This window comes from Balaenoptera musculus, chromosome 16, assembly GCF_009873245.2.
Source record: "Balaenoptera musculus isolate JJ_BM4_2016_0621 chromosome 16, mBalMus1.pri.v3, whole genome shotgun sequence".
NCBI classification, from domain to species: Eukaryota; Metazoa; Chordata; class Mammalia; order Artiodactyla; family Balaenopteridae; genus Balaenoptera; species Balaenoptera musculus.
This window is the reverse complement of record NC_045800.1, coordinates 63,636,011-63,651,526: the sequence shown is the minus strand read 5'-3', so window position 1 is coordinate 63,651,526 and position 15,516 is coordinate 63,636,011. Positions and strand designations below refer to the sequence as shown.

The 15,516-nt window shown below is 52.2% G+C and overlaps 1 protein-coding gene across 2 annotated transcripts in view; it reads left to right on the top strand.

Annotated features, from left to right (window-relative positions):
- The window catches only part of ADAMTS14 (ADAM metallopeptidase with thrombospondin type 1 motif 14), a 92,130-nt gene extending 76,969 nt beyond the window's left edge, over positions 1-15,161 (top strand). The window contains exons 16-23 of one of the 2 annotated variants that reach the window (XM_036828838.1): positions 3,383-3,546; positions 6,668-6,836; positions 7,284-7,416; positions 9,265-9,472; positions 12,299-12,428; positions 12,538-12,648; positions 14,365-14,454; positions 14,994-15,161. In XM_036828838.1, coding sequence (XP_036684733.1) covers positions 3,383-3,546; positions 6,668-6,836; positions 7,284-7,416; positions 9,265-9,472; positions 12,299-12,428; positions 12,538-12,648; positions 14,365-14,454; positions 14,994-15,064 — 1,076 coding nt within the window. In that variant the 3' untranslated portion in view covers positions 15,065-15,161. Of the gene's footprint in view, positions 1-3,382; positions 3,547-6,667; positions 6,837-7,283; positions 7,417-9,264; positions 9,473-12,298; positions 12,429-12,537; positions 12,649-14,364 lie in introns of both variants that reach the window. The other variant, XM_036828837.1, reaches the window with a different exon arrangement.
- Positions 15,162-15,516: the final 355 nt, after the last annotated feature.

Genomic DNA, 15,516 nt, shown 5'->3' with positions numbered 1-15,516 from the left:
GTCTCTTGATGGGAAATGTGGTATGTCACAGTGCAAAGAGGTGAGCATACAGGAATAGGAGGAATTTGTAGCCATTTTTGCAGTCTACCACAGGGACCCTTCAATTATTCTTATTGTAATGATACTTGAGCATGTAGTCTCTAAGCTAGATGCCTACCCGTTATACATATAGCAGTTATATAGTTATAAAGCCAAGACATTAAACATGAGAGCCCCCAAATCAATCAATAGAATTCAAATTAAGAACATAAATATAATGGGGGAGATTTTTGTGTGCTTCTTTGCTCTGTTGTGTTTTTGCTGAAACTAAATTGGCCCTCAAAAAATGAACATGTCCAGAATAGGCAAATCCATTGAGACAGAAAGTAGATTAATGGTTGTCAGGGGCTGGAGGGAGAGGGAAATGGGAGTGACTGCAAATGGGTCTCAGATTTCTTTCGGGGGTGACGAAAATGTTCTGGAATTAGACAGTGGTGGTGATTGCACAGTCACTGAATTGCGTACTTTGAAAGGCAGAATGGTTTGGTATGTGAGTTATATCTCAATTTAAAACACGTGAGCATGGTTCGGAGGAGGCTCCTGGCGAGCAGGTGGGCAGAAGGCCACTGCCCGCACGTTGGGCTGTGGCTGGGTTCCCCCACACTCGTCTGTGCTCAGGCTCCTTACCGAGGGCATGCGGGCTGTGATGTCACTGGGCCTCAGCATGTCCCAGAGGCCGCTCTTACCCACTGTGCCCACCAAGTCACCCTGCTTGTCACCAGCTCGTCATAACCACGAACCCAAAACCTGACATCTCTGAGCAAGCTTGTATATTACAGAAGTGCTGACTTTTCATATTTTTAGGTTATTATTAAAATAATACAAAACATTTTAAAAGTCTCCTGGAGAACTTGCACTCCTTGGAGAATACATCTGCATTAGCACAGCTGTAAAATTTCCTAACCTGCTCTGGAGGGCACCTGAGTGTAGTCCAAGCAGGCATAAGGCACAAGGGGAAACTGATGCCCAAAGTGGCTTGTGGGCCCTCTGTGCGCCCTCATCCACTTGCGGGGTGAGCCAGTCTGGGCCTGGGTCTCCCATCTTCTAGCCCCGTTCCCCTGCCAGCTGCACCTCTGCACGGGGGGTGTGAGACGGGAGGGCTTTGGCTTGGCCGCCTCCCTGCCCACTTGCCTGTCTGTCTGCCTGCACAGGGGCAAGGAGAGAAGGTCATTTACCTCTGGAAGAGGGTGGTTGCTGACAGACACTCCTACTGCACCCCTACAGATGATTCCATGATGTCAGCGGCCCCTTGGGCCCCTGGCCAGCCCCTTCCACCCACGGCCCCCCCACCCCGCTCATATGTCCAGCCCTTCCAAGGACCTAGATGGGCTTGTAGGCAGCAGATGGGCTTCCGTGGAGGTCGGGGCAGAGGCTTCTAGCACCTGCGGCAGGCTCTGGGCGGGCACACTTGCTGTGTGTTTATGGGGTGAGGGTTAGAGCTCTCCAGGAGCCTGGGGGGGAGGGAAGCAGAACTGAGACCTGTCGTCGGCACAGGTTGTGTGATTATACGTGTGTGAGATCCGCAGCGGCCCTGGTGTAAATGTGCAGAATATGTATGTGGGCGTGAGTGTGTGTGTGCCCGTGTGTGTGCACACGCGCGCTAACAGGGTATGTACTCTCTGGAGGAGCCCGGGACAGGTGGCAGCCTTGGCAGTGAAGGCCAAGGCCCTGTCCAAATGTGTCAGGCGCTCCTGGAATTTGGGGGCATGGACTCTGAAAGGAAGTGAAGGGAAGAGAAGCCGTGCTGTTAATATCCACTGTGTGTGGGGCTTTGAGCTGGCACTTTTCATTCGTTATCTCATTGGAGCCTCACGATAACCCTCTTGTTATCCCATTTTGCAGTTGAGGAAATTGAGGCTCCGAGAAATTAAGAGAGTTGCTGGAGGTACCGAGTGGGTCAGTGGTAGGATCTGGGCTCAGAGCTGGTAGGAGGTGGTGGAGATTCCAGCCCACCAACCCCAGGAAGGCGGGGTGTACATCCAGGGACCAGGGACAGCAGTGGTCGTGAGCTGTGGAGGCAGACAAGGGCCTGAGGAGATGCTCAGCTCTAGCCTGGAGGGTCTGGTGATTCTGGGGGCTGACAGAGATCAGGTCGCGGGAAGGGAGGGGGCGTCTCTCCTCCCACTCAGCAGGGAGGCTGGCCCTCCGGAGAGCTGGGCTACCGGCCTCTGTGTGTCCAGGACAAACCCTTGCCCCTCTCAGGGCCTCTGATTCCCCATCTGGATTAATAACAGCACCAACCTCAGGATGCGCGTGAGGATCCCACTGAGGAGGGAGCAGAGTGACCGGCATGTGGTTCATGCCCTGGATCCTTAGCTCTTATGTTATAATTACACCAGGTGGGGACACGCCGGGGCTCCAGAGCCTTTGCCATCCCCACCTGGCTGGGGGCTCGGGTCCCAGGGTGCAGCCATCCTCTGACCCCTGATGCCTCCAGGTGAATGAGGCTGTGACTCGGGGGCCTTTGCTGGGGTGTCTGCACTGCACACCTTCCGCCCGCCGGTCACCCAGCGCCTTTCAGTTACAACTTGTGAGTCACTCGCTGACTGGGACTTTAAGGGGGAAAAATGGACAGATATTTTTTATACTCCCGCTCTGTGCCAGGCCCTGTGCTGGGCCAAGGACACTGAGATGGAGGAGATACACTGACAGGCTATGGGAGAGACAGGATGTCTGTAATTGCAACAGTGCTAAAAGTCAGGTGCTGATTTGATGACAGTAATAGTGCCTACCATTTATTAAGTGCCAACTGCATGCCATGCACTCTGCCTAGTTCTTTATATATATGAACTCCTTTAATTGTCCCAAGAGCCCCATGGCAGGGTAGGTGGGCAAGGGATACTGCGATTATCCTCATGGGGCAGCAGCCCTATGAGCTAGGTAGAATTATCATTCCCATTTTACAGATGGTAAAACTGAAGCAACACAGGGAGGCTAAGTAACTTTCCCAGATCAATCTGGCTCCAGAGCCTGTACTCTTAGCCTCTATGCTCTGCTGTCGAAGTTGTAGGGAGGGCAAATCCCTGCGGACTGGACAATCAAAGAAGGCTTCCTGGAGGAGGGGAGAATTGTGCTGAGCCTTAAATGTGGGTGGAGATTAGTCAGGCAGGAAGAAGGGGAGACAAGGTGAGAGGAATGGTGTGCGCCAGGGTCCAGAGGCAGGGGTGCTATGTGGGGGCAGTGGGATGACCCATCCGACGGGGGAAAGGCTCAGGTGGGAAGGAGTGACAGGTGGGCAGGGAGCCCCTAGGGGCCCACTGGGACGGCCTTGAAACCCCTGAGGTGTGGCTGGTGCTCCTGTGGAGGGGAATAGAAATCTGTGTGACCCTCTCCCCACGGCCAGCGGTGAAGAACCAGGTCACAGGCAGCTTCATCCTCAACCCCAAGGGCAAGGAAGCCACGAGCCGGACCTTCACTGCAATGGGCCTGGAGTGGGAGTACGTGGTGGAGGACGCCAAGGAGAGCCTCAAGACCAGTGGGCCCCTGCCGGAAGCCATTGCCATCCTGGTGAGTCCTCACCCTGCATGGTGGCCCCTGCCCACCCCCGCTTGCTGCCCCAGCCCAATCCCCTAGCTCACCGTCTCTGCTGCTGAGCCAGCGCAGGCCTGGTGGAAATCCTCCTGTTCTGGTGTCTTCAGGAGCCTGGGCAAGGCCAAGATGCCCTCTGTGCTTCGAGGCTGGCAGGATGGCAAGTGAGGAGGAAAAAAGAAATGGTTGTCTCACTGTCTGATCAGAGATGCCCCACACAAGGAGTCTGTTCTCCTTAACACAGGGTCAGAAATAGGGCCCAGGAGGAGCTGGAGGGACCTGGGTTGGTTCCCCCATCGTTCTGCCATCATCCAGTATCCAGTTGCATTATGGCTTTGCCAGCAGGTGAGTCCAGGAGTCCAGTGGCCTGTGGCCCAGGGGTGCTGTCTGGCGCTGCCAGCCTCCTGAGAGGGAGATGGGGCCACTGTCCCAGCTGAGACCCACCTCTGCCCACACCCCCTCTTCCTAGACTATAAGCCAGGGCTTACGGAGCAGGGATTGTTAACTCAGGAGACCAGACCGGGAGGGGCTCTGTTGGCACTGGCTGGTGGCAGGGAGACCTTCTACAGGCTTTGTTCCTGGTGCTACCCTCATTAGTCAGGGAGGCCCTAGAGGGCAGGGTCTGAAGCCTATTGATGTCAGCATATTAATTCAATCCAGCACGTGCTTTCTACTCACCCTATATTTGCTGTCCACCCATACACCCGTGGCTGATTAATCTTCAACGAGAGTACCAAGACCATTCAGTGGGAAAAGGAGAATCTCTTCAACTAATGGTGCTGGGACAACTGGATATGCACATGCAGAAGAATGAAGTTGAAGCCCTGCCTCACACCATATACCAAAATCAGCTCAAGATAGATCAAAGCCCCAAGTACAAGAGCTAAAACCATAGAACTCTTGGAGAAAAGAGAGGGATAAATCTCATGATCTTGGATTCTTAGATATGATACCAAAAGCATGAGCAACAAAAGAAAAAAAGAGATAAATTGGTCTTCATGGAAATTGAAAGCTTTTGTACATCAAAAAAGACGTTTTTAAGAAAGTGAGAAGATAACCTGAACAGACTGGGAGAAAATATTGGCAATCCTATACCTGATAAGAGTCTCTATTGTAGACCATCTTCCAGAGTCAGGCAGTGTGGGTGCTCTGGTGAGCAGGACAGACCAGCAGACATGGTTCCTGCCTTCATTGGAACTTAGGTGTGTGGGAAGGAGAATCACCAATGGGCACACAGGCTGTTCTCAGGCCTGGCACACAGTAGCTGCTTAGCTTGAGTTTTTTGTTATTGTTGTTAAACATCTTTATTAGAGTATAATTGCTTTACAATGGTGTGTCAGTTTCTGCTTTATAACAAAGTGAATCAGTTATACATATACATATGTCCTCATATCTCTTCCCTCTTGCATCTCCCTCCCTCCCACCCTCCCTATCCTACCCCTCTAGGTGGTCACAAAACACCGAGCTGATCTCTCTGTGCTATGCGGCTGCTTCCCACTAGCTATCTGTTTTACGTTTGGTAGTGTATATATGTCCATGCCACTCTCTCACTTTGTCCCAGCTTACCCTTCCCCCTCCCTGTATCCTCAAGTCCATTCTCCAGTAGGTCTGCATCTTTATTCCCGTCTTGCCCCTAGGTTCTTCTGACCATTTTCTTTTCTTTTTTTTTTTTTGATTCCATTTATATGTGTTAGCGTATGATATTTGTTTTTCTCTTTCTGACTTACTTCACTCTGTATGACAGACTCTAACTCCATCCACCTCACTACAAATAACTCAGTTTCGTTCCTTTTTATGGCTGAGTAATATTCCATTGTATATATGTGCCACATCTTCTTTATCCATTCATCTGTTTTTTTTTTATTATTTTTTTAAACATCTTTATTGAAGTATAATTGCTTTACAATGGTGTGTTAGTTTCTGCTTTATAACAAACTGAATCAGTTATACATATACATATGTTCCCATATCTCTTCCCTCTTGCATCTCCCTCCCTCCCACCCTCCCCATCCCACCCCTCTAGGTGGTCACAAAGCACCGAGCTGATCTCCCTGTGCTATGCGACTGCTTCCCACTAGCTATCTATTTTACATTTGGTAGTGTATATATGTCCATGACACTCTCTCACCCTGTCACATCTCACCCCACCCCCTCCCCATATCCTCAAGTCCATTCTCTAGTAGGTCTGTGTCTTTATTCCCGTCTTGCCGCTAGGTTCTTCATGGCCATTTTTTTTTTTCCTTAGATTCCGTATATATGTGTTAGCATACTGTATTTGTTTTTCTCTTTCTGACTTACTTCACTCTGTATGACAGACTCTAACTCCATCCACCTCACTACAAATACCTCCATTTCATTTCTTTTTATGGCTGAGTAATATTCCATTGTATATATGTGCCACATCTTCTTTATCCATTCATCCATTGATGGACGCTTAGGTTGCTTCCATGTCCTGGCTATTGTAAATAGAGCTGCAATGAACATTTTGGTACATGACTCTTTTTGAATTATGGTTTTCTCAGGGTATATGCCCAGTAGTGGGATTGCTGGGTCGTATGGTAGTTCTATTTTTAGTTTTTTAAGGAACCTCCATACTGTTCTCCATAGTGGCTGTATCAATTTACATTCCCACCAACAGTGCAAGAGGGTTCCCTTTTCTCCACACCCTCTCCAGCATTTATTGTTTGTAGATTTTTTGATGATGACCATTCTGACCGGTGTGAGATGATATCTCATTGTAGTTTTGATTTGCATTTCTCTAATGATTAATGTTGTTGAGCATCCTTTCATGTGTTTGTTGGCAATCTGTATATCTTCTTTGGAGAAATGTCTATTTAGGTCTTTTGCCCATTTTTGGATTGGGTTCTTTGTTTTTTTGATATTGAGCTGCATGAGTTGCTCGTATTAGCCTGAGTTTTGCCATGTGGCTACGGGTCTGAAAGGCCTCGCCAGTGCGTGCTCAGTGCTGCCCCCTCCTGGCTCTCACTGGTTCTGCTTCTGACCCCACATCCTCCCCTTGGACCCCTCCTCCCCGGTCCCCCTATGCTGGCCTTGCTTCCCTGCTCTCCAGTCCTTTGCCACCTCGTCTGTCTCCCCTCAGGTGCTCCCCCCAGCTGAGGGCGGCCCCCGCAGCAGCCTGGCCTACAAGTACGTCATCCACGAGGACCTGCTGCCCCTTATCGGGAGCAACAATGTGCTCCTGGAGGAGACGGACACCTACGAGTGGGCACTCAAGAACTGGGCACCCTGCACCAAGACCTGCGGAGGAGGTACTGGCTTGCCTGACCGCAGACGCCTTGTGGGAGGAGCGGGAGGGGTCGGGGGCCTGACATCGTCTCCACTTGGCGTGTCCCCAGCTCGTGCCTCAGTTTCTCTTGAAGGTCTCTGGGGCGTGGCCGGGTGCCTGGGCAGGGCCTTGGGGCTGGGCTAGGGGTGCCAGAGCAGTATCCGGGGCAGGACCTCTGCCCCGTAAGAGCTCACCAGCTGCGTGCAGAGACAGCAGCCCACGTCCCCACCTGTGCTATACCAGTGACACCTGAGATGGGCTGACCAAGGAAGCCTTCTTCAGAAAGTGACTTGGGGAGGGGAAGGTGCAGAGGCACAGAGGGAGGGGGGATCGGCTGCAGTCTCTCCGGAGCTCACTGTCCCTGAGGCTCTGGGCAGGACAGTGGGGGCCTGGTGAGACTGACCCCCACGGCAGGCTGTCCTCCCTTCAGGGATCCAGTTCACCAAGTACGGCTGCCGGCGCCGACGAGACCACCACCTGGTCCAGCGGCACCTGTGCGACCACAGGAAGAGGCCCAAGCCCATCCGCCGGCGCTGCAACCAGCACCCGTGTGCCCAGCCTGCGTGAGTGCTTCTGGGGGAGGGACGAGGAGGCTGACCGCAGACCCTCTCTCTGCCCTGACGTCAGGACGAGGGGCGGGTGAGCCTGCTTCCGCCAGCGCTGGAGGGTGGAGGCACGTAGCCCCCGCAGCCGGGACCTCCTGAGCAGAGAGCACCCACACGCCAGCCTCTGCCCATGGCCAGCGCTGCCTTCCTTGCCCGTCCATCCCCTCTGGGATTTCTGCATAAACTTTCACGCCCAGAAGGCGGAAGATGCTGCCTTTGTTCTGCCCCTCCCAGCATTATTTTACAGATGGGGAAGCTGAGGCCCGATCTGGGGACAAGCTTTCCCTCAGTGATCCAGGGGGTCCATGCAGGCGAAGAGGATTTCAGTGTTTCCAGGCCTAGGCCAGGACGCTGTCTACCAGTTCCTCTCTGCCCAGTCATCTGGGGCCCAGGGATGCGGTCTGGCCTTCCAGCCCCCAGCTGTGGTCTAGCCCTTGATTGGGATGCCCTGGCCTGAGGACACAGGCTCCGTTTGAGCCCAAGGTCGTGTTCTTGGGGTTACTTGGAGGTGGCTTTGGGGAGAGGAAAGAGCGGTAATTTGTGGAGGATCGATGTCTGGTCTCTGAGCCTGTTCCCCAGCGCCTCCCCAGCCCCAGCAGGCTTGTCTAGCGGCCCCCAGGTAGGGCCGAGGGTGGCTGGCCAGTAGGAAACCATGAAGAGCTGAGTCCATCCTCCTGCCTCCCAGGAGTCCTCCCAGGGTTGGGGGGTTCCAACTCGGCCTTGCTGATCCACAGCAGCTCTGCTCCCACAGGGTGGAGGGACCTCAGAGCCAGGGTGGGAGCTGGTGACCGGTGCTAGAGCCTGCCATGGCCTCCCTGTGCCCGGCCCAGGCCACGATCCCCAGCCCCCTGGCTCTCCATGGTTCTTTTTTATGCGTTACTTTTTATTCAGGCCACTTTGCCCACAAACATCTGTGATCACAGAGCATGCGGGGCTATCTCTGCCATGACCCCTAGCAGGTCACCCCACCCCGGCTTGTCTCCTTATCTGTAAAATGCCAAATGAAGTTTCGGGGCTTTTTGTTTTGTTTGTTAGGGGAAGGGGTTGGCTAAAGCCGTGGTTTACTAAATGATGCCTCAGGAAACAGAGGGGAGTGGGAGTTGGGGGCTGCCCCTCCCTCCACCCCACCAGAGCAGTTTTGCTTTTGTCTAACTCTTCCAGTGGGCGCCTGCTTAAGATGCTGCTGGAAGTTGCTCTGTGGCCAAAAGACGCTTGGAGACTAGCGGCTTAGCTGATCAGCACCAAAGCTCTGCAGGCACTGACGGTGATAATAATAGTGCCTGCATTTATGACATGCCTACTGCATGCCATGCACTCTGCCATGTGCTTTACATATACAGGTCCTTTAATTGTCCCAAGAGCCCCATGGTAGGGGCTTCTACTCTGCAAGCTGTGATTTTCATCTGTTTTGTGCTCGGCTGAATGTCAGTACCTAGGACAGTGCTTGCACGTGATAGACTCGCAAATATTTATGAAGCATTGAAAGAATCCTGATGTAAAGATGGGGTAACTGAGGCTTAGAGGGGTTAATAGCTTGTCCAAGGACCTGCAGGGTGTCAGGATTTAAATATCCATTATACCCATTTTTCAGATGAGGAAACAGAGGAGAGAATACGTGACCTCCCTAAGGCCACACACCTGACAGCTGCAGAGCCACGTGGATGGTTGGCTTGGCCCCCAAGCATTCTGAAGCCCAAACCCTCTCTGTGGCTCCTGCCTTTGGTGGTTCAGGGGGTGGGAGTGGCCCTGGGAGGAAGTGTCCCATAGTCCCGCCTTTCCTCCACCTTTCTCCCTGTCTGTCTCCAGGTGGGTGACGGAGGAGTGGGGCGCCTGCAGCCGGAGTTGTGGGAAGCTGGGGGTGCAGACTCGGGGAGTGCAGTGCCTGCTGCCCCTCTCCAACGGTACCCACAAGGCCATGCCGGCCAAGGCCTGCCCCGGGGACCGGCCCGAGGCCCGCCGGCCCTGCCACCGCGTGCCCTGTCCAGCCCAGTGGCGGACGGGAGCCTGGTCCCAGGTGAGCTGTCCTCAGGGCATGGGAGGGGCTGGGCCACCAGGCACCTTCCTTGCAAAGTCAAGGAAAAGGAGGGTCTGGGTGGAGGAGCTGCAGAGAGATCTGGTGCTCCCTGCAGGCGGAGTGTTTCTGGCTGAATTCCTCTCCCCACATCTGATCTGATTTTTCTCAAAACTAAGTCCAACAGTATGCTGGGCCATGGTTTTGGGCTTGGCCTTTATATTCATTCACTATCAGCTTTGACGTTCACAGAGTTATTTAGGAGGCCTGGGCTAATATCCCTGTGTTACAGATGAGCAAATTGAAAGACATTCTTGTATTAAGAAATATTTACTGGGACTCCCCTGGCTGTCCAGTGGTTAAGACTCCGCACTTCCACTGCAGGGGGCACGGGTTCAATCCCTGGTCGGGAAACTAAGGTGCCAGCTACGTTCCAGGCACACTGTACTAAGAATGCCTGGAGCCCATTACCAGCCAGACAGACCTGATTCTTGTCCTCGGGGTGCTTACAGTCCAGTGAGGGAGACATAAGAGACAAGTACCGATAACAAAAGCATTTACAGGTTGCAGTTGGAGCTGAGCAGAAGTAAACAGGGTAACATATCAGGGAGGGCCTCTCTGAGGAGGTGACATTCCAGCTGAGACCTGAGGTGTGAGCCATATGAAGACCCTGAGGCAAGAACAACCTTGCCATGTTCCAGAAACCTAAAGGACATTGGGACTAGAGCTTAATGAGAGGGGCAGGGGTTACACGAAATCTTTGGAAAGTGGGCAGGGGGTCAAATCCTGCAGGGCTTTTTGAGGAGTTAGAGTTATTCTAAGAGCAGTGGGAAACTTGAAAGGTTTTAACATGTATGTCACCAGCTCTGATTTCAGGTTTAAAGATCACTCTGGCAGCTCTGTAGCAAGTTCATTGCTGGGAGGCCAGGGAAGAAAAAGGCAAACAGTAAGAAGGTTGTGGAATAGTCCAGGGGCCACAGGGAAGTTTTTTCAAGTTTTGGGTTTTCTCTTAAAAATTCGTTTGATATGAAACTTGAAGACATTATGTAGAGTGAAATAAGCCAGACACAAAATGACAAATACTGTATGATTCCACTTATGTGAGATACCTAGAGCAGTCAAATTCATAGAGAGAGAAAGTAGAAGTGTGGTTGGCAGGGACCAGGGGAGAGGGGAATGGGAAATTAATGTTTAACGGGCACACAGTTTCAGCTTGGGAAGAAGAAACAGTTCTAGAGATGGATGGTGGTGATGGTTACACAGTAATGTGAATGTACTTAATGCCACTGAACTGTACACTTAAAAATGGTTATGATGTAAATTTTATGATCTGTATATTTGATTACAATTTTTAAAACCTCATTCGATCATGGAAATAAGCACAATGATGTTTATTGTAATAGCGAGATATCAGGAAATTTTCTAAATATCCATCCATAGGAAATTGGACCCCCCCCCCGAAAAAAACCCATGGGTCTATTCATGTAATAAAATACTATACAGCAAGAAAAATGAATAAGCTTGAACTGTACTTATCAATATAGATAAACCTCAGAAAAACAGGTGAGAAAAAGCACTGAAGTATGAAGAAAAAAGCACTACCAGTGGGGATACCATTTACTTACAGTTTAAAAAGGCACAACACAATATTTGAAAATGCGCCAGAATACTGATTTATTAAAGTTGCTAGTGGGGGTGTTTGAACAGGTGTTCATGACCAACTTCCTCATACTTTCCTGTAGGCTTGAAATATTGCATAATACAGAGTATTTTAAATAACTAAAAATCCCCACACAACCTGTGCAGATTTTATATTCTTCTCCATAATATATAGCTTTATTTGTTTGAATATAAACCAGAAAGACTGCTGGTCCATAAAGGGCCCCTTACATAAAACAGAGAGGTGACAGCTGGTGGAAGATAGTTGCCCCTGTAAGATGGGCAGAGCATTCCAGAGCTATTGCTGTTTGTAATTATTCCTCCTGGGAAGACGAGCCGTCTTTGTCCTCCTGTTCTGTGTGGCATGTGACCCTTGTGTCTCCCTTGCTCATCACCTGCCCTGGTATGAGAAGTGGACCTTTGCAAGTCCTTCCCATCCCGCTAGGAGAGGCTGTGCTCAGTGCCTACAAACCCAGTGACCTGGTCACGTGGGGCACCCTTGCTTTTCCTGAAGCCACCCCACCCCTTTATCAGAGTATGTGGGTTCCAGGGCATGATGTGTGTGGCAGCCCTTTCAAATGGCCTTCTGTTCCTTGTACCCACACCTTTCCCTCTTAGAGAAGAAGACACTTTTGAGCATGTCTCTGCAAGCTGAGTGTTGGAAACAAAGTCATTCAATGTCAGAGCTAGAGGGGTCCGTGGTGACCCCATCACCCAGCTCTCTCAGCTTAGCCGTTGTTACAATCTGGGTTCCTGCATCCCCTTAACAAGGTATCATCAAGTGCATGGACCTGCCTCAGGTCCCTTGGGCTAGTGGATGGCAGCGGGGTGATACACAAAATATTTAAGGACCCAGGCACAGGCCAGACAGAGTGGACACAAGCAGTAGTGCCGGAATGGGGTCCCACAGGCCCCCTCCAGATGGTGGGAAGGTTCAGGGGGCTCTAAGATCAGGGCAGTGGCTCTTTCCCACCTGGTACAGGAGTATTTGACAGTTGCTGTGCTGTCCTGAGAGGCTGTTGAGAGCAGTCCTTGCATGTCCCTCTGGTCCAGCAGAGACTTGGCACCCTTCTCTGTCCCCTTTCTGTCCTGGGCACTGGCTGGACTTCGGAGCTCACCGCCTCCTTCCTCTGTCTCTCCACACCTCCCACCCCTGTCTCCCCACGGCAGTGCTCCGTCACTTGCGGAGAGGGCGTCCAGCTGCGGCAGGTGGTGTGCCGGGCCAATGCCAGCAGTCTGGGGCAGTGTGAGGGGAACAAGCCGGACACGGTCCAGGTCTGCAGCCTGCCCGCCTGCGGAGGTGAGCTGGGTAGGATGGGGGGGCCAGCCCAGCTCCTCTGGCCTAGACCTGAGGCCCAGCTTGGCTGGCTTCCCAGCCCAAATACTAGAGCTGCTTTTCCCCCTCACAGGAAATCTCCAGAACTCCACAGTGAGGGCGGACATCCAGGAACTTGTGACCGCAGAGGGGGAGTGGATGCCACAATCTGGGCCCCTAGATCCCATCAACAAGATATCATCAAGTAAGTGTATCTCTGGACCCCACCCCCTTCCCAGTCTTCCAGTGTTCATGGCATTGTGGGCATGGGCCGTGCAATGGAGTGGACCCAGGTTCCAGTCTGTCCACGTGACCTTAGCCTCTTGGAGCCTTGGATTCCTCAGCTGTGAGGTGGGGATGATGCTTATATTGGTCCATGATTCCTTATCTGCAGTTCCAAAATATTGAAAGCTGCAAGTGTCTCCCTAAATTTGGTACAGACTCACTGGGCAGCAAAATCTAAACTGAACTAACGAGAGATTAGTTATTTTTTTGCTGCGGAAACATTGCCGTATTTGGTTGCAAGGTGACCTCCAGTCTCCACTGGGGACATTATATAATATGAATACACTGAATATTACTCTTCTAACCTCAAAAGTTCTGAATTATGAACCACATCTGGTTCCAAGATTTCTGGATAAGCAGTTGTAGTTCTGAGCTCTCTTTATAGGGCTGTTGAGAGAATTAAATGAGATAATGCATGCATTCCTGCGTAGCGGTCAGCCAACAACAAATATAGTAGCAGTCGTTTCTCTCTGCTTCAGGAGCCCACCAGCTCACCCACTCATCTTTCCATCCATCTGCCCATCCATCTAACCACCCATCCATCCATTAATAAATATTAACTAAGCACCTACTATATACCAGGCTCTATGTTCTGTGCTTCCTTCCTAGGTTCCTTCTCTGTTTCCCTTTCTTACCTTCCCAAGGACGAGGGTCTGACAAGATGAGGAGCAGAAAGATCCCAGACCCTAACTCCTAGTTAGAGGATCAATTGGCTGTGTGACCTTGTACAAATTTGTGAAACTCTCTGAGCTCAGCGACCTCATCTGTAAGATAAAGGGGTCTGATTAAATGTCCTCAAAGGAGCTTCTGGCTCCAGTCTTGCTGCTGCTCTGCTCCTGTGCTGAGGCTCAGGGTGTTCAAGTGCTTGGGTTTCCTTTCCTTTTCCTCTGGGAGCAAAGGGGAGCTCTGATTCTGATCCTAGAATTCTGGCGCCATCTAGAGGCCACTGGCTTTCCATTTTCTCTAGTCTCTCTCCTGGTCCCCTAAGCCAGCACCCTACCTTTTCTCTCTTTTCTTTCTCTCCCTCTCCCTCTATCTCTCCCCCTCCTCTCCTCTTCCCTGTCCCCCTCCTTTTCTCTTTCCCTGGCAAAAATTAATAGAAAGCAAAGCTCCTGCCTTCACATTGTCTGGAGAGACCTACCTGAAGTTATCACAGAAATGCAAAAACATTTTTAGATGACATTTGAACAAAAGCAAACAAAACTAATATAATGAGCACCCCTCTATGCCAGGAACTTTACAAATACTATTTACAATAATAGTATTATTATTCATTGGTAAATGTCAGCATTATCCCCATTTCACAGAAGAAACTGAGTGTTGAAGAGATTAAATGACTTGCCCGAAGCCTTGCAGCTTTTAAGTGATAGAGCCTTGATCGGAACCTAGATCTGCTTGATTCCAAATTTATTGGTGGGGGGCTTACTGTTCCAAATGCGTGCTCACCAGGGGCAGGATGTTTAAGCTGCTTGTCACAGTGTGAGTAACCCGGGCATCTGCCTGGCCCTGGCCAGAGTGGATCGGATTCCTTTGGGTTGATTGGGAGGTGGTGAGGGCGGGAGACGGAGGGCTGAGTGGGAGTTGTAACCTGGCTGATGGGCGTCCTCCAGCATCGGTCCTTGTGCTGTGTGTGCAGCAGAGCCCTGTGTGGAGGACAGGTCCCTCTTCTGCCAGATGGAAGTGCTTGATCGCTACTGTTCCATCCCCGGCTACCACCGGCTGTGCTGTGAGTCCTGTACCAAGAAGGCCTCGGGCCCTGACGCGAGCCCGGACCCCAGCCTGGCCTCACCACCACCCTTCTCCACTCCTGGGAGCCCCTTCCGAGGACCCAAGTCCCCTCCAGAGGCTGTGGAGCCCGCTGTGGGACCAGCGGGATCAGACGACCATCAGCATGGCCGACCCACACAGCTCCCAGGACCTCTGGGCACAAGCTCACCAGTGAGCCAGCGCCGCTTTGCTGCCCAGAAACTGAACCCTACAGTATTCTGGGGCACTTCCCCTAGTGCCCCCCGGGGACTGCACTGGGGCTGGGCTGGGGCCCCTACACCAGTCTCTGAGGATAAAGGGCAGCTCAGGGAAGACCCGAAGCATCCAGGCCCCAGCCTTCCCACCACCCCCCCGGGGACATGAGCCTTGCCTCGCCCATCCCACCAGTCAAGTTTACACTCTCTGTGCTGCCCCAGACATCCCGGCTCAGAGGACACACAGCGGGGCCGGGGCAAGCACGGACTGCCTTTTAAATTATTTGCCTTCTTATTGTTCTAGTTTGGGGCTGTGACACTTTTCAGCCCATGAAGTGGGTCTATGAGGAAGAAAAAGATCAGGGAAAGCCCTAACCGGAGATACCTCAGCAAGCAGCCCAGGTGACCGAATCGAACCTCTCAGGGGCTCCTGTCTGTCTCTCCTGCCAGGACTGAGGGCCAGCTAACACCCCCCAACGCGCGCGCGCACGCGCGCGCGCACACACACACACACGCCACCGGGCCTCACACCGCCTCCCTTTGCCAGAAATTGTGGGGACCCCTGTGGAGGCCCCGTGTACCAGGCCCCTCTGCCAAGAGGGGCAGAGCAGGGCCGGGGAAGGTCGGGGCAGCACTCACAGGGTGGTCCAAGAGGAAGCGGGCGGGGGCCGAATGTGGTCGTGAGGCTGCAGGGCTAGGGTGGGTGGGAGGCCGGTTCATCTCAGACCCAGCTCTTCGTAGCGAGAGCTCCAGGCAGCGCCTCCGGGAAGGCCAAGGCGCAAAGTCCACGTTGCATTCGCTGGCTGGAGGGCACTGTTGGTGGGCAC